Raw genomic sequence first — 24,878 nt, 5'->3', positions numbered from 1 at the left:
TGTTACTCCTGTCCAGCTCCTCCCCCAGTATCTGGAAAACAGTGGCTGTGCAGTCACGCCAGTTCTCTGCGCCTTCGTGGGGGAGGGTTCAATGCAGAGGCCCGTGTCAGATCCGGTCTCAGCTGGGTTACTGACCAGCTGCATGAACTTGAGCATGTTGCCTAACCTCTCTGGGCCTGGAGCCTGGAATGTGAGAGTTGGGTTAGACCTCGAGCCCCTTCCAGCGCTGAAGGTATGTTCCCAGCATCTGCCTTTTGGAGGCAGTGTTGAGCACATTAGTGGTCCCCCTGGGAGCTGCTACACCTTGAGGAAGAAAACAATAGTTCTCATCCAGCACTTGCCTCCTGACCCTCTCTGAGGCTTAGGGGCTCCAGGCCTTCTGGAATGTTCGCACGGCCTTCAATGAACCTTCAATGAACCCGCGGGGCCAACGAACCAATGCCAGCACCGGGAAGAGCCCATCAGCGAGACCGAAAGGGTTAAATGTTTTGGAATTGGGAATTTAGTGTTATTCCGGCCTCACAGCTGGCAATGAGGAGCTGTTTCAGTTAGCAGAGGGGGCGGTGTCTTTCTGGGGAACAAGGACTGTGTTATTTGGATGTTCTGCAGTGGCCCAATTGAGGGGAAGGAGGGAGCATTTCCGGTTTGGAGAAAAGGCAACACTGTCCGAAGGCTGAGAGGCTGGCCAAGGACACTGGGACAATGCCGTGCGGCAGGCGCAGTGAGGTCATGCCCCAGGCGCGGGGCAGCCTTGAGAAATGAATCAGAAATGCTTGGGAAGAGAAAGCGGGGTCCGGGCAGCACAGCTGAGCGCGCCAGGCAAGTCCTCCTGCCTCTCCGCTTCTGTGCGGCGCCAGGCCTTTGCACCTTGTCGAGCGAAGCGGGCGAACTGCCGGGCTCCGCTGAGAGGCTGGGGGCCAGCGAGCAAGGAACGCAGGCCGGCCCCGCGCAGGCCCCACGCCCGGCCGCTGCAGTTCTCCCGCGGGCCTGCCTGGCCAAGCCTGGCTTTTAGTCTAACAACCCACTGGCTTGTTTTTTATGTTATTTGGTATTTTATAATTTACTTTCCCTTCTTCCCAGCTGCTTCTCCAGCTTGGGGAACACAGAGTGGGCCTAAACACATCCAGTAGGGACCAGTTAGGATGACCGAGAGCCGTTTTTTCAGTCGGACCTGGATCTCCACCAACACGCCCGCTTCACGTGCTTGCTTTTAGAGGTTTCCACGTGGCCCGTGAGCGCTGATCTGGCCAGGTGGCGCCCATGCTGTTGAGGAAAACTTACCACACCTGTGTGGGGGTGGGCTCAGGAAGAAACAGGTGTGAGGAAGCAGCTGGGCAGAGATCTTCAGGAATGTGGTCAAGGGAGGCTGCCGCGCAGCCCAGAGGCCAGCCCTGTGACTCACCCTTCCTGAGGGCAGAGAGCCTGTGGCTGTCACCTGGCGGGAAGCAGACCACCCAGCGAGGCCAGGCAGCGCCCAGCCAGCAGCCCTTGGAATCGGGGGCTGCAGACAAGAGCAGGCTCCCAAACCGAGGAGCGATTCGCCCCGGACCTCCGAGGTCCAGCGCTCCTCCCCAGCCTTGGCACGTCTGAGGCCAATGAAAACAAATCGTTCTACCTTCTGTGGGATTGTGGCATGGAACTCAAGTTGGAATCTTCCAGAAATTCCTTTTCAGAGTTTTAAGAGCAGACAGCGAGATGCCAGGCAAGAGCCCCCTTTGGAGGGAAAGACATGGATGTAAGGAATTAGGCTGAGTAAGAGTCTGCTGATAAGAAAGGAGCCACAGAAGAGCGCAGATCCCTTCCCAAAATCCTGGGTGGAAGTTTACAAAAAAAAAAAAAAAAAGAAAAAAGGAAACTGTTGAAGCCCCAGCAGTGCCTACGCATTCGGGTCCCCGGCGGGGCGGTTTCACCCCTCAGCTTGGGGCACCCACTCGTGCCACAGATCTATTTTTTTCCTCCAGGGGACAGGACAAAGTGGAACTCACGAGCCCTTTCTCAACGATGCCTTTCAAAGGGCTCTTTGAGAAGGTTCCACAACGCCCTTTCGTCCCTCAGCCTGCAGCTCTGCTCTGGGGCTGGATCTGAAAGTCGGCCGGCGGTCGGGCGGTTCAGCGTGGCATGGAGCACACTGGCGACCCGGCTCCTCCAGGCCTGTCTGTGCAGATGCGCGCTCGGCCGCAGGAGCCGGCGGGCTCCCAGGCGGACACCGGCTGGTGGGAGGCCTCTCACCTCTGTGTGAGGATGCATCTGTGAGGGGCAGGGTGGGTTTGAACTATTTGTGAAGTTTGCATTTCCTTCCTATTTTTGTTGTATTTTCTTTGTTTAAACAAATCAGTCTCCTGGGCAAATCCCTTGGCCAGTTAGTTCCTGACTCTTAGTTTGGTCTGGGTTCTTCTGGAAACCAGGAGGCACTTGTCCTGGCCCCACCCCCGAGGGGTCACATGGGGTTACAGGAGGGGCCTGGGGCGCCACCGCCACCACCGGCAAGCCTCCCTCCTCCCGTTAAGTCTGGTCTCTAAGGGCCTGCAGTTTCCCCAGACCTGTCTTCCCCATTCCTCCTCCCTCCTTTAGCTCCAGCTCCTTCACCTTTTAGAAATAGCCCCAGAGAAGATGAGTTTGCTGTGCGGAAACCACCTTTTCCCATGGGGAAATGCCAAAAGGACAGGCTGTCTGGCTCTTGGGTCGAGGCAGTGAGTCTGTGGCAGTCACCGGTGGGTCTTCGTGTTCGTGAGTACGCATCCCTGCTGTGACTCCCGGGCAGGGGCCGTGGCTACTCCTTCCGTGTCCCTGGAGGGAAACTTGGGGGCTCAGGCGAGCGCTTAGCGCGCGGCGCCCTGGCTCCAGCCCTGGGGACAGCGAGCCGCTCAGGGCAGCGGGGTTAGCAGAGCTCAGTGGGTGGAAGTAAACAGCTCGCCGTCAAGCTGACCGGGGGCCTTGGGAAGAGAACAGGCATGGAGTCTCTTATAAATGGTAACCGCTCGTGAGGAAATTAGTCTACTTCATAAAAGGAGTTCGAAAATCCTTCTGTAGAAGGTTGGCTGAGCTAATCTTTGAAGTCCCTTTCTTGCTTTAAAATTCTTTAGAAGGAATCTAGGCAGTGCCGCGGAGACTATTTATAGAAGCGTTCCACAGGGTAGGATGGTTCCAATAAAAGGCAGATTTGGGTTTCCATGGAGGTTGTTGGCTTTAACCTGAATGGCGGCATGAGGACTCAAGATCTTTTTCTGTCTCAGTTCCCTTGCTGAGGCGGGCTGCGTGGGTACCCCCAGGTCCCGGGGCTCTGCTTTCGTGGACCAAAGGTGTGTGGCCTCCTACTTCTCATAATCCTTTCTGCAGTGTGTGCGTGTGTGTGTGCGTGTTTTATTTATGACTTCAGAATCTGTCTTCCGCCCGCCCTCCTTCCCTCCCTCCCTCCCTCCCTCCCTCCTAAATAAAGCAGGGCTTCTGGAGAATTTTCAGTACTTGATTGTGCTGTCTCACCAACGCCAATTTCTACTCCGATTTTCAGGTCAGAGATGAGCCTTACTGTCAAAGCAGAAAGGGAGGTTAGAGGCCGTACTCTTTCATGTGACAGGTGAGGGAACTGAGGCCCAGAGAGGCGTGCTGGCCTCCCTGGTGTCACGAAGCTGGCGGGGGCCTGCAGCTCAGCCCCGGGTCCCCTGTGCAGCCTGCCCCCCGCTGTGCTTTGGTGGCCCAGTGTAGCTAAGTCTTATTTCATTTACAGGTTTCTAGAAAGGATTGTTAAGTTTTTCCCAGGCTTCTCCTAGTTTTTTCAAAGCCCACAGTGAACTGAGAAATGAAAACATCACCGCCATTGTTTAGTGCCGAGTATGTCCGTCCCATCCACCCTGCAGCCGTGCAAAGGCCTTGGGGACCTGACCAAGGGACAGTGCTCACAGCAAGGGGCAGCACTTCCCATGACGTCACAGGTGTGCGGGTCAGCCCGGGGGGCCATCCTTTCCTTGCTACCAGAGCTTGGTGAGACTGTGGAGGGTTCCATTGGAAAATTCAGGCTCATTGTAACCGGCTGGGGCAGGTACCAGGACGCCCCCGTTGGGCTCAACAGCCCCTTACAGAGAATGGAACCAGGCCCGGAGGACAGCGCCAGGGCCGCGGGTGGCACCAGACAGGGACTCGGCAGACGCCGGATTCGGAGCAGGTGAAGGGGCCTGGCTTCTACAGCGTTCGGCTCTGCTGGGCTTAGAAATCAAACCACACTAGTGAAGAGGGCACATCTCATAACGTGGAACGTGGGCCTGCGGCCCTGCCCCGTTCACCCGTGGGTTTCTGGGCGTAATTCCCTCTGGTGCTTTTCATTTTCCCCTCAAAGGCAGAAGAATAAAGGGAGGGGGAGAAAGGCCCCTCGTGACCTCCCCTCACTAAGGACGCCACGTCTGTTTCCTGGGGACCGAAAAAGAGAAGAAAACAAGAACAAACCCCCCAAATTCCACCTCTTCCCAGGGATTATCAGTCAGGACAGTGGCTGGCCGGTCATAGAACGCCTTTGTCTGACTCTTATTAAGCCCCCTCCACGAAGGAGAGCCTGGCTGAAGACAAGTCAGTTTGCCACTCAAAAAAAAAAAAAAAGAAAAGAAAAGAAAAACCCCCACGGTGCGGAGGACGTGAAAGACAGAAACCAGAGCCAGGGAAGCCCTGGGGTCCCCTCGGGACCTCGAATCCCGTTGGCGGGCGCCCTGGATTCTCCTCCTTCGGCCCTTTCCCAAGCAAGGCTAGGCCCCAAAGTGCCGAAAACCACAGCCGCCCCCTGGCACCCCCAGAGAGGGCGGGGCGTGCGGCCCCGCGCCAGGCGCGGGCAGCGGGCACTGCGGGCCGCAGGGGCTGGGCTGCGGGTGGAGGGGGTCTCAGGGGAGGAGAGGTGGGCGCGGGGCCGCCTGGGGCCGGGGGGGGCCACTACTCTGGAGAGGTCACAGAGGGTGCTTGGCAGGAAGGGTCAGAAGATGAAGATCTTTGGCCCGTGAAAGAGAACTTGGGGCGGCGGGGGGGGGGGGGGGAGGCGTCAAACCGCTTCCTCTTCAGGGGGCTCGTTCGCAAAGCTCTCACTGAGGCTTCCTCCGTGCGCGGGTGCGAGCACCTGGCCAGCGAAGGCAGTGACCAGAGACAAACACTGGGCGTGAAGGGCGCCTCGGAAGCAGGGCAAGGAGAGAAGGCACGTGCCTGTCCCCACAGCCGCCGGACTCCAGGACCTGCCTTTGAATTGGTCTTTGAAGAAAACATCTCCCTTCCCTCCCGGGCGGGACAAGAGGGAGGAGATTAGGGTTGGCTGGGCAGGAGGGAGAACCGCCTGAGGGTCAGGCCCGCGGGCAGCAGACACCACGAGCAGCCGCTTCTCAGCTGCTTCCCGCGACACCCTGCGTCCTCCTGACACGCATACTATGTTGCAAAGCACAGTACTATGACCCCCCACCCCTTGCGTCCTATTATAAAATACAAACAAATGACAGAAAAGGTCAGTCGGCTGGCGGCCGCCCACGGCTCAGACGTGCAGGGAGCGCCGTTTCCGCCCCGCCGCGGGGCGGGGGCTGTAGGGGCGCGTCTTCATCTCCACGAAGGGGATGGAGAACTCGTGGCCTTTCCAGTGGTACCAGTTGATGCCCTGGGAAGGAGAGAGGGCAGCGCGTCAGGCCGCCCGGCCGTGGCCGCGCCCCCAGGGCGGTCAGGGCGCGGCCCCTTTCCAGCTTCTCCTGGTCAACGGGCCTGTGGCCTGGGCCTCTACCTGGAACGTATCGCAGCCGACTCCTTACTGTCAGCTGCGGGTTTGGGCCTTCAGGACTCGCGTGCCCCAGTCACTGAGAGTTGGATTTCAAAACCCCACCAGGACAGAAGCACCTCGAAGAGAGTCACCCTGTGACCGCCCTCTGTGGGGGAGTCAGGCGGTTCCCACCGATGGTGACCGACCCTCTGGCTTTGCCCAGGACAGCGGGGTTTCCCTGGCTGCCGGCCTTCCAGTGCTACCCGGGAAAGCCCCAGGTGGTGCAGCCGGCCGCCCCCTCACCCCGCCCACCCCGCCCACCCCCTGGACGTGCGGTCTCCAGTGGGGACAGGCAGTCCGGTTTACACTGATCTCTCCCTTCCTGGGACACATCCGAGGCTAAAGCTAAGCCTGGGAAACTGCCTTGGCATTGATCAGATCTTCATGGAATCTTCTAGATGAGGAAGTGAAATGGGACTTGACTAGGAGTCCTAGCTCCTAAGTCCGGCTGCCCCTCTTCTTCCTCGGCCTCGACTCAGTCCTGCGCAGACCGCAGGGTCTGCGCTCCTGTTCTCTCCACGACCTTCCTTTCTTGAGCCTCTGAGTATTTCATTTTAAAAGGTGGGGTGCGGGTAGGGGGGGGGCTGAGACCACACGTGCAATTAAAACGTAAAGCCAAGGGACCGGGGCTCCATAGCTTTGGGCCCTGCCGGACGGCGGCAGAGCCTCACGCACCTGACTGTGCCTGGACTCCCCGTATTTCCCGTTGAGGTTGGTCCGGTGGCAGTTCTTATACCACCACGCCCCCTTGTATGACAGGGCGCAGTTGGTAACTGCGATGTCATTGTCTCTGTCCACGGTGGAGAACGGGCGTCCCTGATGATAGCTGAGCGAGTCCCCTGGGAAAAAGAAAACCTCGTGAGGCTGTTCAGCTTGTCCCTCTTCGGCCAGCATTTTCTGGGCGTGTGAGCCACTCCCGACCAGCCTGGTGCCACTGCAGGGGCCTCCCACGTAGCCAGCCCTCCCTCGCCCCCTGCTGCTCAGCCCGGCCGCACGAGCCGCCTCCGCCTTCCCCGGGGCGGGGGGCCGCCGCCTCCACGCTGCTCCCTCCAACTCATCCCCTGTCCCCCGACTCCTCAGAACTCCGTCCCCTCGGCTCCGCCTCTCCCGTCTGTCTCCTCCAGGCCGGCACTGAAACACAGGCTTTCCTGACTCCAGAGGGGACAGTGACGAGCCGTGGTAACGTGGGTCCACCTGGGTCACCGCCCTGCAGCCTGGCTATTTTTGAAATGATTCAGCCTGTTACTTTAACACACTCCTTTTCAGTGGCTACTGCATGCCCCAAGCGTGGTAAACTGGGCCTTTGGTGGGGCGCTTTGGGCAGGGCTCTTGGCCATTGGGGGTGGCCTGAGACAGGAAGAATAACAAAGGAAAGCCTGTCTCCTCTTTGGAAAAATGTACCTGGCCACACAGAGAAATAACTGGACAGAGGCAGACACGGAAGGGCAACATCTCGACGGTCTTAGTGCCAAGAGGCATAAAGATGTTGCTAAAATTATACATGAGCACTTAGCCCCAAAATTGGAGTTAATGAGAGGACCGATAACTCCATGTACCAAACAACAGAACATTTGGCAAAACAGGTTTTATGACATGTGCTATAATAGAACCCAGGAAACAGCTTGGCTAAGCCAAGAAGCAGACTCGGTGTTACGTTCTGATAAAACTATTAATGCAATGGAGCTTCCAGACACGGTTGTTCTACTTAGTAGAACTGTCATAAAAATCTATACAGAAAATGGGACAATGTAGGTGGTTCTTGTGGAAGGAAAAGAAATGTGGCCGTGGGGAACGTTCACGCGCTGTCGTTTGCTCCGTGGGGGTAGGGGGGTGATGGTGACTTCTCATGGGGGGGCACCTCAAAATCGGGGGGGGGGATCCAGTTTATGTTCATTAGTCCAGAGATGGTTTTCCTCGATGTCGCCACAGGGGAGGTGCCTGCCCAGACAGGAGACGACTCTGCTCTCGGGTGAGAAACTGTACTGATTAATCTCGACGAGAAAAATAATCCGTGGCCCCCCACTCACCTTTGTTTTTTAAGCCTTAAAAGCATTTTCACCGCACTTAATTGCATCTTTTCCCCCCCCTGAGTACTCTGTGAGGCAGGGCAGGGGTCATTATTACCATTTGCCAGACGAGGAAACTCAAGTCCTGGGAAATTGATTTCAGGTCCCCCGAGTGGTTAGGGACAACCTGAGCCCTGCTCGCTGGCCCGCAGGGAAGGCCCGGGGCGCGGGGGCCTGGTCCCGCCCGGCGGCCGGGGTACCTGCGGTGCCGTTGTAGCTCCCGAGGCGCAGTTTGTAGAGGCTCCTGCTGTCCTCGACAGAGAACTTGTCGTAGGAGGCGAAGGCGGCCTCCTGGGCGTCCCGCATGTCCACGCGCAGCTCGTAGCGGCCCTGGGACGTGATCCGGTGGATGTCGTCCAGCCCTGCGGGGGTGAGCAGAGGAGGCGCGCGCCTGGCCCAGCGGCTTTGGGAATGGGAGCAAACGGGGACGGTGGCCTCAAGACAAATGCGCTGAGGAAGAGGGGGGCTTCCGGATGCCTCTGCGCCTCAGCCCTTCCCAGGCAGTGGTCAAGCAGACCCTCCCAGGCTCTGAATGTCCTGCCGAAGGCCAGCGCAGGCCAGCTCAGGGGGCCGGATGTCCCGTCTGGACCCAGGGACGGCCAGGCCCCGAGCCGCAGCTGTGCCGGCCCTGTCCCCGCTGCCTCGCGCTCCAAACGTGGCGTTAGGAGGAAGTGACGAGAGACGTCCCATGGGTGCGAACCCTCTGGTCCGAGTGACAGGAAGTAAGAGGCACCAATAGTGGTCGGAGGCGTTCGGGGGGCCCCTGGGGCGCAGAGTACCTGGACCCCCACTCCCCGAGAAGCCTGCGGAGGAAGGGGTCCGTCCACCTTGCTCACACCCCCGCCTCCCGCAGCCTCCACGCGACGCTTGCTGCCTCCTCCTCGGACCATCGTCCCCGACGGGGCGGGAGTGCCTTTGCCCTGGGAGCTACACTCTCCCGCCCCCACCCTGAGGGGCGGCGCTCCATCGGTGCCTGAGGGTGGGGGGCGGGGGCAGGGAACCGAAGCCTGGCCCCTTGCCCCCAGCCCTGAGGAGCAGCTCCTGGTCAGAGCTTCCCTGGGGGCCTGCCTGAGGCTCGTCACCCACCAAGGCTGCATTTCTGCGTTTTCGCCCCGCATTGTCCCCTGTGCCCCTTCTCCTGAGAGCGCCCCCAGATGTGTCCCTTGAACAGGAATCCCTGTCCCAGGCTCTGCCGCCAGGGCACCCCACTTGTGACAGAAACCAGGGCTCGCAGTGTCACCCCGACCGGAGTGCTGCTGCTAACGACGGGCCGGCAGGCTGGGCCCCTGCTCAGGAGCCTCCGGCCCTGCTGCCCTGACGTCTCCTCCCGACCTGCGCGCTGTGCGTGCCTTCCTTCGGCCCAGCTGCCCTCGGCTGGCTGGTCTCGCCCCTCCCCCACTTGCACGTCAAAAGGAGCCCTGTCCTGCCTCTTCCCTGGTCCCGTCCCTCCTGCTCCCACTCCTCCCTCGGTGCCTCTCCACGGAGCCCGACTCGTCCTCCTCTGCGTGGCCGCGGCCTCCCCGTCAGCAGCTTGTAGGTTCGTGTGGTGTCTCCCAGGGTGGGGAGATGTCTCTGACAATGTGACAAGTGTCTGGGGCCTAAGGACTCAATAACCTTGAACATGCAGGGAGAGGGATTTCCAAATCCTCTCGATAGTGCGAGGGGAAGCCTTAACCCCGATTCTAGCCCCAACTCTCGGTGTCAGTTCGGTTCCAGCACTTTTGTGGGTCGACACCCAGCGCTTCCTGATCTCCACTGTCACCGCCACCACCATCAGCGACAACAACAGGCTGGCGACCCCCGCATGTAACTGCCATTTACTAGTATTAACACGGTTTCCATCGCGTTTACTTCCGAGGCCCCCTTTTACCACCGCACGTAACCGGCTTTGCATCTCTGGCAGTGCTTTGCCACTCCCTCCCCCAGACCATGGGTTTAACGGACTAAAGTGAGGGATGCACAGAAAACGTTAAGTGCGCAGGCCTGGGGTGCGGGTGCTGCTGTAGCGGGCGCGCCGATTCACGGGCTCCGCCTGCGGACCCTTGGAGGGTGAGGATACTTTCCTATTCCTTGACTTCCTTCTCCAGGCTTTTCCCCTTATGTCTTTATTAGCTACATCAGCAAATGCAGGTCTGGGTCCTGAACGGGTGCTCACTGAATTCTTCCTGGTGAGTGAGCGAGCGAGCCATGGCTACTGTGGAGGTGCCTCCTTGGCCCGAGGCACTGTGACAGGCGATAGGGTTGAGAGAGGACTGCGGTGTGGCCGCAGCCCTCAAGGAAGTTTCCGTAGAATAGTCGAGAGACAGGGAAAGGGCACAAATGAGGGGGTGTCCAATCCTCCCACAGGCAAAGGGGAGGCCAGTGGGTAGGGCAGGTTCTTGGGTCAGGGAATGTGTGTAGATGGACAGCAAGGTGCACAGGGGAGGGGACAGGTGGCCGGGACAGAGTTCCTTGCAGAGGAAACAAACAGCAGTGATTGGGCATGTCTGGAGCCTGCTGTGGGGCTGGGGCCATCGGGGAAGGGCAGAGGTCTTCGGGGTGGGAAGCAGGCTCCAGAGGAGAGCGGGAGGCCTGATGCCTGAGCTGAGGGGCCTGGCTTTCACCGGGGGTGATGGGGCGTCCCGGAGCAGTTCTACAAATGGGGTTCGTCACTGCTCAGAGGGTGGGGTGAGTTAGACCATCCCTGGGGCCACGTGGGCAACGTGTGGTCCTGGAGGCGTGGAGGCCCGTTAGGGGCAGCGAGGTAACGGGCCTGGAGAGGTAGGCACAGGGAGGTGGGGCGGGGGCGCCCTCGCTCTCCTGCCCCGCCGCCCTGGGCAGATCGCCGAAAGCCTAAGCGGGAGAGACGCAGGTCGGGAAGCGTGTACCGCTTCCCGGGAGTGGCACCGCCATCTGCCTGGGTCTGACGTGCGCTTCTCTCACCTGCTCAGCCCTCAGTCTACACCGCCTGCTCCTGTGAGATCCCTAGGAAATTGCCGGTTTCCACTAATGCCGTTCTCACTTTCCTCCTTCCCCTGCCAAGTCAGGGAAATAATGCTCCCCAAGGGCTGGAGTGAGCAAAGGCTTCCTTCTCCCCCGCCCTGCAGGCTGGTGCCTGGCCGGTGAGGGCGACCCTCCGCCCTGGCGCTCCTCACGCCCCCTCGCCCACCGGCCGGCCTGTGCCTTTGTAGTTGTCTCACATCGAGACCCATCAGCATAAGAGACTATTAATGAGAACAGGAAGAGACGGAGCAGAGAGGAAAGCGCCACCGTCAGATACACACAGATCGATAGTGCAGCCAAACAGAGACGGTGGAACTGAAAGCAATCCACGAGCTGTCAGCCTCTCAACAGACGCGGGGCCGCTGATAACCCCAGATGGGCCCGCAGAAGGGAGAGGCGCCGGAGCGCTGGGCAGCTCTGCAGGGAAAGCAACGTGGAGGCGTTACCCAGCCAAAACTCGTCCTCCAGGTTCCCGAAGCCGGCTCGGTAGTCCGCCCATTTCCGGAAGAAGTCGGTCTGGCCGTTCTGCCGCCTCTGGAACACCTGTGAAGAGACAGGGAGAGCGTGGGCCACCGAGGGAAAGAACTCTTGCAAGGAACTCCCTGTCACCGAGTTTTGTATCTGCCACGGCACAGACATGGGGACAAGGAGGGTCACAGTACAGAGCTGGGCATTTGAACCGCCGTGTGCGCAGGCGGCTCCCAGCGCCTCTCGACGGACAGGCCTGGGTGCGATGTTGGCACACAGCTGCACCCCTGCGACGCAGAACAGATTCGGGGACACACTGAGCCCCCAAACAGGGGACATCGGCTTGGCTCTCAGATTGTTTTGCACCAGGCGGTGCAGCAGAAAGCATTTCTCAGCCCAAGAACAGGACCAACCTCCGATCAGCCAGCCACTGTCATCTTGCCAGCACAGGCCAAGCAACTGCATATCATTCATTTTCCGAGCTGTTTAAGTGCCAGCTTCATCTAACCTCCACTACATCAGCCTCGGCTTCAATTTTCCAATTATGCTTCACGAAGGAGGCGCAGATATGTCAGAAACAAAAAAGGAAATCTCTCCCAAGAGTAGCTATTATGAGCACGGTCACCCTTTCCCTCCATTCAGAACCCCGCATCTATCGGCACCCTCGCCCCGAACGCCTGGCTGCGCTGGGGCCCGGCTGCGGGCGCCCTCCTGCCCCCCTCACGGGCTGCACTGATGGGTGGGGACAGCTGGGAGGCCACCCTTCTCTTTCTCTGCCCTGAGCGGTCAGACGTGGAAGAGAGGGTACTGGCAGGAAACGGTGTCTCTCCTTTCCTAATAGTTGGTGCTCCCTAAAGGCTGGGGCAATCCGGGGAAGGACCAGGGAGGCCCAGGAAGGATGGGGACAAAGGTGGCCTTTGTAACAGGAGGTGCCTCTCCATGTTCCGTCCCCTCACAGGCAGGCATCCAGTAGAGAGACCCTGATGACCTCCCCCCAGAGGCTCAGCTCCTCCGTTTCCTCATCGTAGCCACAGTCCCCAGCAGGCAAGACCCCCGGCCTGTCTGAGCCACTGGTCCCTGTCCCTGCCGGAACGGTCATGGCAGAAGGAACCCCCTCCCGGGGCCAGGCCACGGCGGCCGTGGTTTGCCACTCCCCCCTGCCTGGCCACACCTCTGACTGGGCTGCCGAGGAGGAGCCCTGAGGAAAATGAAGAGCCCTTAGGAGGGACAGGCGGGGGCAACCGAGGGGGCGGGCAGGGGAGGTGCAGCTGGGGCCCCCAGGCGCCGAGCCCCGCGGGGCAGGGCGCCAGGACGTTGGCGTGCGCGGAGAGCGGCGCGGGACTCACGATCCAGCCGCCGCCGTCCGTGGCCATGTCGCAGTACACCTGCAGCTTCCGGCCGGGGTCGCCGTGGAGGAAGATGGTGTAGACCCCACTCAGCGTGTCGCCGTTCACCAGGTGCTGGGCACAGTCTTGGGGATGCGGGAACACCCGGCCCCCTGCAGAGGAACAGGCGGCTTCCAGACAGGGGCCTTCTCCCCCCGGCCACGAGCGCCCTGAACCGGAGCAGGGCGGGGGTGTCCGGCCCTGGCACCCCTGGGCCACACCGGAGGACGAAATGTCGTCTTGGGCCACCCATTAAATACACTGTAACGCATAACCACGCACACACAAAAAACCTCACAATGTTTTAAGTAAGGAGCCGAGAGACATCCACTCCGGGGCTCCCTCAGCGTGCGGGGGCCCTGCCTCATCCTGCAGGCGCCCCCGCCCAGCGGACGTTGGATTCATCAGACCAATATACAGCCTCCCGCGGTCTGAGGACCAAAGAGCTGCTTCAAGGTCTGGCTCCTCCCCATGCCTGTCGGGCGTAGGTCGGTGGCCTGACTTCCCGGGGCAACCGTTTTCTCGCCAGTACAGTGGGGATAATACAAATACCCCTCCCCCCAAAGGTGAAGGTGCCAGTGCAGCTCGGGGCTGTTGCTCGGGCAGTGGCGGCAGGACCCACCTCTCCAACGGACACCGGGCGCCTGAGCAGAGCACTGCGCCCCCATCGCAGCGGCCACGGAGGGGGCCCAAATCAGCTTGGCGTTCACAGGAAGACGGGCATCTAGTCCTCGTGCAAAACAATCTCCTGATTGGGCTAAACAATCAAATGGCCATGCTTTACAGTTCAGGGTAAGTTTAAAGAGAGGGCAGGGGGAATAAATTGCTGCTCATCTTTCAGCGAGAACAGCCCAATTTGTAGAACAATATCTAATTAGCTGAAAGCAAAGCTTAAATCATGTGTCTTGAACAGTTTGGTTTCAGGGCACATTTTAATGCTTCGCTGGCGGGCTGAGGAGCGGGGGTCCCGGAGGTGGGGCTCCGGCCTGATGGAGCTGCCGGAGCGCGGGGGAGGCGGGGCCCGCCAGTGAGAACTGTGACCGGGGGCCGCGGAAACAGGCCGGGGTGGCCGGGGTGCACGGGGTGCACCTGCAGCCGTGGCCTGCAGGGCAGAGGCGGGAGGCAGCTGCGTCTGGACCTCACAGGCCGGTCACCACAGTGTCCCCTAGTGGCAGTGCCTGCAGGGTGTGACAGCTGGTCCTGGCCTGCTGGCCGGTCAGGGCAAATGACAGCATGACGCCACACAAGGAAGGAGACATAACATCACTGAAGGGCCAGGTCGCCTAAACACCTGTCACAGATCACCAGCGAAGCAGCCCGCTTTGGGAAGAGTTTGGGGTTCCGCAGACTTCACGCAGGGGCCTTTGGAGATGAGTTATCTCCTCAGCACAGGGCCGTTCTTCAGCCCCGCCCGCCCCGGTTCGGGGCGGCTCTCGCGGCAGGCAGTTTGGAACAAGGTGCCGCCGGCTTCGGGCACGGCCCTGCCGGGGAGGGACAGCGTCTGTCTGCAGAACTCGTGCTTGACAAGTGCGTCTTTATTTTCATTGAATCCTTGCAAGAAACTCGACAGGAACGCAGACTGTTATGAATCAAAAGCTTATTTCACAGTGAAAAAGACTGTGCTCAGGAAGATCACATGAATCCTCTAGTCACTTGAACTTGAGTTTCCAGCTGCAAGTCAAGTCCTCTGTGCCTTCTGCTAAACGGGGAACAGGACACGGTACACGTGACTGGATCCACCTCTGTCCGTGTGGCAAAGCGTGAATTAATGCCTATGTCTAGCTGTAGAGCTCCAAAGGCCAAAGTGACCTAAAAAAATTCCTACATTCAAATTAAGCATCTTTACCTCCAAACGGAAAACCGATTTTCTGAATAGCTACAGAAATGCCCTTAATTGTCATCGGCAGCCTGTCCTGGAGCTCATTAGTGTTCGCTGTCCCACCTGTGCCTAGAGGTCACAATTATATTTCGGGGACAGCTGCCAGGGAGCTTGGGGACACTGTGATTATTTCCCAGCTTGTAGGCCATTGTCTGCCTTATCTCTGGAGCAAGCAGCCTTCTCTCTCAGCCTGGATTTCTCATTTGCACAAGGCAGCCCCGAATGCTCTTGGTCTTCAGCTCACTCCCACCTTATGCACTAACAGCCCCTTCTCCTCAATCAGCTTTTCCAAGGAGCCAGAACCCCAGATTTCCTCCCAGTGCTCAATGCGCGCATCCCCGGCCGTCTTCTCTCAAACCTTAAAACAGCAGCCTCACACAAATACACACAGGAAACTAAACCAGACCTGAGAGTCAGTTGGTCAATGATCTTACACAGGCGACTTCCCATCAGTCACATAGATTATTTAGTAGTCATGTTGCTGATACTTTTGAAAGGTTCACGTGTATTAGCTGCTTTAAAGGGAGACTACCCAAAACAAATATAACCACCTGAGATGACCTGCCCTGGAGGAAAGTTCTTAAATATTGGGAGGACGGTTGTATAGAAGAATTATTCCTGTTTTTAGTTTTAAAGTTGGAAAATGAGGATACAATCGACTTAGGAGTGAAGCGTGGTCTAAGCCGTGTGGGAGGTTGGGTGGGTGGGGGGTCCCAGGTGGCTCTATGTGAGGGGACGGGCACCATGTTGGGCGGGTTGGGGGAAGCACTTGGCAAATATGGGAGGAGCTGGTGCCCGGCAGCTGGGTGCACTTCTCTTGTCTGTGACAACCTGCGAGGCCACCTGGTCGCTTAGAGATGCCCCTACTATAGCGTAGTCAGCAGCCCTGATGGGAGGCCAGTCAGCGAGCACTGGGTTTGTGCAGACCAGCAGGAGCAGCGGGCTGGGACGTCCACCTCCTGGGGGTGGGGAGGGAATATATATGTCACAAAACCCCTGCGTTCCAACCCCTCTGGCCCCGAGGGCTGCCAAAGGCATCTCCTTACTCGCCAGTCCTTCATCAAATTACTATTCCTTTTCAGCGGATGAGAGGAATAGGAGGCTCATGAATTATTCCCAAATGGGGGCCTTTTTTCAAATTTAGGTTCCTGGTTCTGTGGCCGAGCTACTGAATGGGAACGTCGGGGGCCAGGCCTCCAGGACTCAGGGTTTTACCAAAGCTCCTCAGGTGCGCCTGCAGCCTGGCTGGATTTGAATGCCCCTCTTTCTCTGGTACTGTTCCCCATTCCCAGAGGGGCCACGGAGTGGAATCAGTGCGCCTGAGGGGCCTGGTGGCCAGCCCCCTCTGCTTAGATCCAATGCCGTGGCTGTGCCGATAACTGCACCGAGCCTCTCTGCCCCCCTTCCCTCTCACTTTCTCATAGGTATGTCTTGAGTGGGCAGGTGCTGAGATTTAGATTGGGGGCCGGGGACAGAGGGAACAAGAGCCTCTAGCTTTGAGGTGAAGCCTGGGGAGCCAGTGTTCCTGTTAGGTCTGACTTGCGGGCTGCTGGACGTTGGCCTGGCTCATCGTGAGGACGACCTCGCTGCCCGTTCCGCTGTGCTCGCTGCGTGCACACTGTGGGACCAGGGATTTCAGGGAACTGGCAAGGCGGGCTGGAAGCATCCAGAGCTTTCCGGATGTCCTACCATCCAATGTCATCCGAAACTCACCTTTGACCCTAACATAGGTCATCCCCGGAATTTTTCCCAAGACAGAAATTTTAGGGCCCAGAGCAAAACTGGAGGCTTCTCTTCCCTTTGGTGCAACAGCTGTGTGCTGGCCCACAAAGAGGCTTTTTCTTTTCCCTCCTTTTTAGCACAGGCTGTGCTGATTACCAAGTTAAGAGGAAAGCAATGCCAAGTGATCAGAACACTGAATGTCTCCTGGTTAAAGTGTTCCTAGATGTAATTGTGAGATCAATAGGACCGGGGCGCTTTCTGGAAGAATTGCTCAGAAATCGGTTTGCGTTGGGGACCTGAAGGCTGAAAGCTGAGGGGAGCGAGGGGAGCGACGTGACGCTCGCCGCAGTCGGGCAGCTCCCAGCCCTGGGAGGGGAGGGACGGGCCTTTCCTTGCATGGTGTTCTTGGATCCAGCCTTTACAAACGGCCCGAGTCAGAGCTCTGGAGAGCGTCCGTCCACGGCCCGCCCTCACGGCCGGGGCATCAGGGCCAGCGCCGAGATGCCAGCGCGTCGCCCTGAGGACAGACGCAGCACAGCAAAGTGCTGCTCTGCAGGTGCGCCGGTGACCGCCATGGCCCACCGGAACTCGGGCCTGTTCGCCCCGCAGTGGGTGGTGGTTGGCCGGTCCATGGGGAGGGCAGCGTTACCTGTTCAGCCCACGCGGGCTGTCAGAGCTATCGCCTTAGCCACCCAGACAGCATCTCCTAATTCATTTACCTATTTATTCTTTTATGTGTTCATTCAACAAACATATAGGAAGTGTCTGTTGGGTTCTAAATACTGGGCTAAGAAAGAGCTGGGAATATAAAAAAAAATACATAACCTTATCTTTTAGGTTACTTACATTGGTGGGAAGCACAGATAAACATAATCCTAAATTCTATGTGTTCTGGAAGAGAGATGACACAGGGAGCTAGCAAAACATGGCCATGAGCATGCCAAGAGCCTGGGGCCGCTGCGGGTCAGCTGGGCAGGGGGCAGGGAGGCCCGGGACGGGACAGGGATCGGCAGGCGCTCACCAGAAAGTCCTGCTTCTTTTAGGAACTGATACAGAAGTGAAAGGGGAAGTATGGGGAAGTGCGTTTCAGGCCAATGGAAAAGCACAGCGTGTCCCGGGGAACTACAGGGTCGGCCAGGAGGCCAGGAGATGGGTTGGAGGGATGAGGGGCCTTGGGGAGGTAGGCGGGGGCCAGCTCATGCCACTCGCAACACCGAACATTCTCCTGGAGGCACCAGGCTGAAGCATTCAAGGGCGGGCTTCAAGCTGCCGTTTTCAGGAAGACTGGCCTCATTGTTGTGTGGAGAATGCGTTGGATGGGGGCGGACTAGGCGTAAGACTTGTTTAGGAGGTGGTGGTGGTGGGAATGCAAGAGGAGCGGTGGTAACAGGTTTGAGGAGGTGATGGGAACCAAGAATCAACTGAGAAATCAGTTCGGTGTCTGCACCTTACGCAGGGCTGCTGAGGTAGGTCCTCAAGCTTCGCAGGCCACCTGCGTTCTGCCCACCCGGCTTCCAACTCTGCCCTCCGAAGATCAATGGGAGGTGCCCTAACCGTACAGACGCAGTCTGACATAATTTGCTGTACTGGTCCTTGGACTCCCTTGGGCCAGGGGATCCAACTCCGTGGCCTGCTGGTTGACCACAGACCGGCAGCGGCCAGCCTGGCGTCTCTCTGTGGCCAGCAGGGGGCTGCGTCATGGGAATGCCACCTACCTGGTCTCTTCCTGCCGTTCTGGCCCTGCTTGCATCCATTCTCCGTATTTTAACCAGAGTGATCTTTTTAGAATGTAAATGTCACCTGGCCTACCTTGGCCTTCACTCCGGCCTCAGCCCTTCGCGTAGCAGGTAACCCATGGTAGCGGCTCAAGAAATGTGTGCTGAGTGTACGGTACCATGCGAATACCGCGAGGCCTCCTGTGACTGTGAAAAGGGAAACCCACACTCGGTTTTCTGGGAACATCTGGGACAACACAACTGAAAATGGGCCAGATCAAATTCTGTAGGTAGTGATGGACGCGGCAGGCGGCACTGCTATGTGGCAAAATTCACTGCTCTCCCTATGGAGGGACCACACATCTCTGTCCTGCTGAGTAGTACGAACAGCTCTGTCTAAATAAATTCAGCGAAATGGCCCAATTCTTTGAAAATTGTCACCTACAAAAAGTCACCCAAGACGAAACGGATAACCCGAATAGCACAACTATTAACTGGTAACTGTGCGGAGTTGCGTGATCTGCTGTCTATTGTCCCAGAACCCGGGGTTGATCGATCTTCATTAATTTTCACAACCTCAAGAACTGAAGCTTGCGTTCGAATCGACTCCCGGAGTTTCCCCGAAGAGCCCCAGAGAGCGGCTCTGCCTGGATGTGGGAGCGCAGGGACTGGAGCAAAGGCAATAAAGAAAACTTCTCATTACCCATCACCGGGAACCTCCGCAAATGATTGTCTTCGCTTAACCTCAAGGTCAAGACAACCTGTTTTATAGTGTTCGCTGTCTCTGAGGACAAGCTTCTGCGAGCGCCTTGTTTGCTTCTTGGAGTATTAAGAGAGACAATGAGATCTGCCTCTCGGAGGACGACGTCGCCAAGTTGCTGTGCTCTGAGGGGACTGTTTGTTTTCTCATTTATATTCATGTCTCCAAAAGACAAGTAGACCTTGGATGAAATTTCAGGCGACAGTAAATTATAAATAATGTATCCATATTTTTTCTCCTCCATACTACTTCTATTAAATTCTCCTCAGAGTCTTGGGCAAACACCAGAGACCAGAGGACAGGAAGCTATTAACGGTGATTGTTAGAATGAAATGGGCTTATGTTATAAGGCAGAAATGCAACCGGGGAACACATCTTGATCAAAGGAGGTTTTATGGAAGCTATTTTTAAAAATTTTTTTTCTTTTCTTTCCTTCTTTTTTTTTTCCCCACCTCAACTCTTTTCCAGCCCATTAGGTAAGCATCTGTTTGACATGGGTCTCTTTTCTTGGCCCACACAGGACAAGGTGAGGGCTTGTCAATGGATGAAGGCCATTTAGGGACCCAAGTTGAAGCTTTTCCCCCCCCCTCATAAGACAAGGCATAGAAAGTGCTTAGAATGCTGGCCGGAGACCGGCCCGTCCTCCGAACAGGGTGATGCTAAGGGGGGAGCCGCGGCACCGGCCGTGCAGTCGGGGTGGGTGCTGGTTACTGGGCCGGAACTGGCCTCTGACTCCACCAGCCCTGGTTTGCCGTCACCGAGGCTGCCCGGGTGCTCTGAGGGGGCAGGCAGCCATGCGTCTGGGGATAAGGGCCAGGCTCGCCGCTGCCCCGCGCCGGTGCACAGCCACACCCAGAGTGCGGGGCAGGGAGAGAACGCAAAGTCTGGACGGGGCGGTCCCATGTTACAGACAGTAGAGAGAGGCCCCTGGGAAGTGGCAGAAAGGAAAGCTAACAGCACAGACCCCAGAGCCAGAACAGCTGCGTCGGCACCCAGTTCTCCTACTTAAGAGCTGTGTGCTTTTGGGGGACCCTCCTCAGCCCTCTGCGGCCCAATTTCCTCATCTGTCCGTCGGGATAATGGGACATACCTCACAGGCTGCCACAAGGATGACATTAGATCACACACGTAATGCAAGCGGAGCAGTGCCTGCCACAAAGCCCGTGACGAGTAGACCTTCGTTCATGTCCTGTTACACACATCAGGACACTTTTCCCCCTTACGGATGCGTGACTGAGGGCGGCAGGGGGGCCAGCCGGACTCAGGAGGGGGAGGGAGGAGATCTTTGTTCAAGCTCGGACCCGGCTGCTTTAGCCACGGGAGTCCCTTGACTTCCACGCACCTGTTCCCTCCCCTGTGAAATGGGGCTGACAGTCTGTCCTCACCAGTCGTTGCCAGGGCTGCGTTGAGACCATGGGAATGCAAAGTGCCACAGTGTTTATAGTGAGGGTTCCCTGCCGCTTCTTTACGAGGCGACTCTCTGATTACAGGCAGCAGGGGGAGGGGACGGATAACGTCTGCTGGGAAAACGCCTGCCAGAAATTTGAACAGGGACCCGACGTCTTCACTTGGCGCATTAGCTGGGCCGGGGGACCTGCGGTTTGTGCTGTGGGCCCCTCTGGTTGGTGGGTCGTAAACGGGGATCAGAGGAGGCCAAGGCAGGACTGGGCCTCTAGTTACTTTCCTTTGCGGACAGAGGCGGCCAGCCGAGGTCCTCTGGTGGCCGTCTCGCTGGTCGAGCCTCAGCAGAGGCTGCCAAGGAGACGGATGTCACGTGGGGGGAAGGAGGCGTCAACGCGGCGGTCAGCCCCTCACCTGTGGTGAAGGTGGCGGAGGTGACGCCGCTCCTCTGGGTGTCCCGGGCCGCCTGCAGGAGGACCGTGTAGTCCGTGCTCTCAGACAGGCCCTCTAGCCGGATCCACGTGTCCTCTGCGTCCACAATCAGCTCCTGCGGGGGGGCGGGGGGGGGGAGGTCGCTGGGAGGGCGGGACCGGCTCGCGACGGGGGCGTGGGGCGGGAAGGTCCCACCCCACGGCCAGCGCGGTCAGCACGGCAGCGGCCGCTGTCATCCTCTCTGCCCACAGAGAGGCGGCGACTGAGCCAATAAGCAGAGACTACCGTCCCCAGAGGCCAGGGGCGCGCTGGGACCTGGGCGGGCACCCGGATCCCCGGGCGCAGTGCTTGTCAGATGGCACTGGGTGTCCCCAGGACCCTAGGCCCCGCCGCCACACACGCAGGAGACCCACTTGGCTTCTATCTGAATCTGTTCTGCATGTTCAGCTCCTCAGTACAATTTCACTTTAGAACAGTGTTGCACTGCTAACCAAAGCCTGACATCCCCTGTTCTAGACAGGCTGTTTTAACTGATGATATAAAACAGAGATTTGTCATCTCTTTGCAGTAGGCTATATACATGTAGCCTTTCTAATGCTTATCAAGACGCATAAAAGGCTGCTGAATTTGGCATTCTGCTCATACTTGCTTGGCCCCGCGAGTAAAAAAATCCTTCCAGTACCATCTACTTACAGAGGCTTGGAAGCTTCCAGTGTGCTCTGCACCATCATGTGGAAGCACCCGCCGCTGAGTAAGGGTGCAGGGGTAGATACCCTCGTTGTCTACAGAGGGAGCAAAGGCTCGGAGAGGTTTAGCATTGGCCTTTGTGTAGAGCCAGGGCCAGCACCCCGAGTCTCTGGCTTGCAGACAGGGCCGTTTCCTCGACAGCGTGCTGTGTATTCGCAGCAGAAAACCTAGTTTTCTCCTTGTGGGCCGCTTGATGGAGATGTCTCTCCCCTCCACGGAAAACTCACCTTGCGGCTTCCATCGGCGGATTTGTAGGTCAGGACGTAGTTCTCAATCTCTGCTCGGGGAGGCTGCCAGGAGATCAGGGCGCTCTGTCTGGTGACTTCGCTGGCTGTCAGGTTTGCAGGAGGGTCCAGGACTGCGAAGAGGGGAAAATGCCGGGAGCGCCAGCCCTCCAGGTCCTCCCTGTTTGAGTCCAGCCACGTACACCTGCTGGCCCACCTGCGCGGCCTCGGCCTGCTCACGTGCTGACCCCGGTCCTCGCTCGGACAGGCGCAGAGGGCACTCCCAGCCACGAGATAACCCCCCGGGGTCAGGAGCGTCCTGACAGCGGTCCCCCACTCCCCTCCCCTTGGCCGCCGGCCCCAGAACTGGCAGCTTCCAGTCTGACCCTCGGTCTGGACTCATGACCTTGCTACACCTACATGCCTGTGCGTTCACTCTTGAACTTTTAACAGCCTCACGTCTCTACCTTTGCCTGCTCTTCTCCTGGCCACAGCCATATCCAGTGACTCTCCTCCCAGGGTTAAGCCCTTTAATGTCCCTCAGACCCTCTGGGCCTAATGCATTTCCAGGACTGGCCTCTCTCCGCCTGGGCCTACTGCTGTCACCAGACCCAGGGCAGGAACAGAAAACAGAACGTGGGCCTGCGGGCCGGGGGCCTCCGCTGATTTTCACCGGTGTTTGGGCTGCAGTTGGCTAAAATAAGAACAGCTCATAGCCACCCTGTCCAAACCCGGAGACTATAATCTAGCCCACTGCATGGAGGCTGAACGATTTCAGGATCCACAAAAGCCTCCAGGGATGTGGGGAATGCGGCTGAGCGCATGCGCACTCACGCGTAGAGAAGTTGGTGCTGATGGTGCCGCTGGCGAGAGGCCCGGTGGTGGCGTGCATGGTGACGGTGTAGTGGGTGCTGGGGAGCAGGTCGATGAGCTGAAATTCCTCACTGCCTCCGTCAACCAGGATGGTCTCCCCAGCGGCTGAAATCAGAGGGACGTGAATGTGGCTTGAATGGGGACAGGCTTCCCGCGTCCCAAGGCACTTCTCAAGGAGTCAACATGGGAGAGTTCGTGGGGGCAGGGGGGTGATTGTTCAGAGGTTATTTAGTTTCGCAATTTATTCCATACAAGGATCCCCTCTTGTGGTGTTTTGCATCTTCATTGAGAAAAATATTCCTTATTTGGAAGCCGATTTGTCTTTTTTGTAACTTCCACTCAGGCATCTGGAGTTACAAAGAATAAACCAAATCCTTTGTCCATGTGAGGCCTTCCCTCCACCCCTCCCTAACCAAGTCCCCTTTTCTCTGGACTGAGAAAATTCAGCCCCCAGCCCTCATGACACATATGAGACTGTTATAAAACAGTCACAATCCTGACTTCCTTTCTCCAGATAGGTAAGTTTATCAGTGCCGCCGCTGAGATGCAAAACTCAGAAGAGAATTGAGAACAGTAATGGAGAGGCACTGACCAATGAAACAAATGGGATCATAATCTGCTTTTATTCATGCCAGTTACGTTAACCCGTTAGGTTTTGAGGCAGTCATGTGATGTTATCATGAGCAAAGATTATTACTAATCTGAGACCTTATTTATAACTACCTCCAGCCCAACCTTGTGTAGTGGGTTTTGTGCATTTACTTCCATTGGTTTTGGCCTTGCTGTATGAGATCTGGAACACTCAGTGAACTGTTTCAGTTCATTAAACCACATTTGAGTTTGGGTTCTACTGATCATGGTTTTGTTTTATACGCAAATTTGGTAAGCATGTCTTCTCTGTATCCATTCAAGCTGTTGATAAAAACTGTTCATTAGATCAAGGCCAAGCCCTGTCTTGTGCATTTAGAATTCTTCTGCTCATGAGTCATTCAGCATTTAACAAAGTCCACCAGGTATTTTCTTCAAACTAGGTAAGACCTGAAGTGTCAAGTGTCTCGTGTTCTACAGGCAGAGAAAGGCATGCAAATAAGTTAAAATCTAAACTAACCCTTTGGACGAGCGCACATGACTCAACATCCTGCCATCAGTCAATGCGACAACCACACCAACTATGGCAGCCGCAACTCCTCCTCGCCTCTCACATTTCTGCAAATGCACACAGGCTGCCCTGCTTCTTGGAATCCTCTTTTTTTCTCTTATTCTCTATTTAAGATCTGCTCCCATCCTCGCCCAAACACTGTGGTCCTGACCTCAGTGGCCCATGGATGTGGCCCACGATGTTTTATGCTGGTCTGTACCAGGACGCTGCACACGTTGCGTGATAACCCTTGTCTGCATCGTCACCAGGGGTTGGCGTGGGCTGTGCGTGTGTACAGAGGGGTCAGGGCGTAGCCCCAGGAATGTCACGCGTTCTCCGAGGAGGGTCTTTCAATCAGCTACAGTTCTCCGTAGCTCCGAATATGACCCATCGTGTAGCTCTGCATCTACGTGGTAAGTGGGTTTTTCTAACGCCTTGCTGAACACGCTAAAAGATGTGCCAATAAAAAACGAGGTCATGAAGTAGTTTTGGGAAAACTTATTCTGAGGCAACCTGTGCTGGTATGGAGTAATCGTTAATTCTTTTTCCCCTTTAATAATCAATTTTGGTTTTCACTTTCCCAAGTTTTGACAATCAGTGTATTTCTTTGAAGCTCACAGAACTGACTTCCCCTTAATTTTTAAAAAATTTATTTTATTTATTTTTATTGAATTTACTGGGGTGACACTGGTTTATAAAATTATATAGGGTTCCAGTGTACAGCTCTGTAACACGCTGCCTGGGTACTGCACCGTGTGTTCACCGCCCTCAGTCAAGTCTCCGTCCCCCACCGTGTGTTCTCCCTTTTCCGTCCTCTGCGCCCTCCCCCCTTCCCTCTCGCAGTCATCACACTGTTGTCTGTGTCTGGGGTTTTTTTTCGGGGGGGGGGGCGGATTTCCTCTTAATTATGAAAATCCGCCTGCCATCTGTCTTCTGGTAACTTTGTCCTCAGATTCCTGAAGATAACCCACGACGACTCTGCGGTCACGCACGTAACTTAGGCAGGGAACTAACTTTTGTCAGCCGAGGGGCTTGGACTCCCCGACACTGCTTTCCTTTGGGCCTCACTATTCAACTTCAAACAGCACGTGGTGAATGCGCACGACGACGGCGGCTTTGCATCTCAGAGTTCATGCGGGCTTAGCTTTTGGGCCACATGTGGGTGGGGGAGCCTAGAGCAACACAGGGGTTTATTAGTTCTTGGTCCTTTGTCACCTGTTGTGTGTTATCTGTTCCAAACATGGTCCTATAACTTTAATGCTTTTCTTGCTCTGTAAATATCTAGAAAAGCCTGCTTTCTTTCTTTTTTCTAAAAT

The 24,878-nt window shown here is 57.0% G+C and overlaps 1 protein-coding gene across 1 annotated transcript in view; it reads right to left on the bottom strand.

Moving 5' to 3' along the window:
• Positions 1–5,494: 5,494 nt before the first annotated feature.
• Positions 5,495–24,878, bottom strand: part of TNR (tenascin R) — a 63,864-nt gene continuing 44,480 nt past the window's right edge. Inside the window, exons 14-21 of the mRNA XM_054587553.1 lie at positions 22,386–22,529; positions 21,555–21,685; positions 20,563–20,695; positions 12,633–12,784; positions 11,265–11,361; positions 8,037–8,198; positions 6,446–6,609; positions 5,495–5,614 (exon numbers count right to left, since the gene is read on the bottom strand). Of these exons, the coding sequence (XP_054443528.1) occupies positions 5,495–5,614; positions 6,446–6,609; positions 8,037–8,198; positions 11,265–11,361; positions 12,633–12,784; positions 20,563–20,695; positions 21,555–21,685; positions 22,386–22,529 (1,103 nt within the window). The remainder of the gene's footprint in view (positions 5,615–6,445; positions 6,610–8,036; positions 8,199–11,264; positions 11,362–12,632; positions 12,785–20,562; positions 20,696–21,554; positions 21,686–22,385; positions 22,530–24,878) is intronic.

Source organism: Pteronotus mesoamericanus, unplaced genomic scaffold (genome assembly GCF_021234165.1).
Source record: "Pteronotus mesoamericanus isolate MK-2021 breed Mesoamerican mustached bat unplaced genomic scaffold, CSHL_Meso_final scaffold_1186, whole genome shotgun sequence".
NCBI classification, from domain to species: domain Eukaryota; kingdom Metazoa; phylum Chordata; class Mammalia; order Chiroptera; family Mormoopidae; genus Pteronotus; species Pteronotus mesoamericanus.
This window is presented reverse-complemented; position numbering and strand designations above follow the sequence as displayed.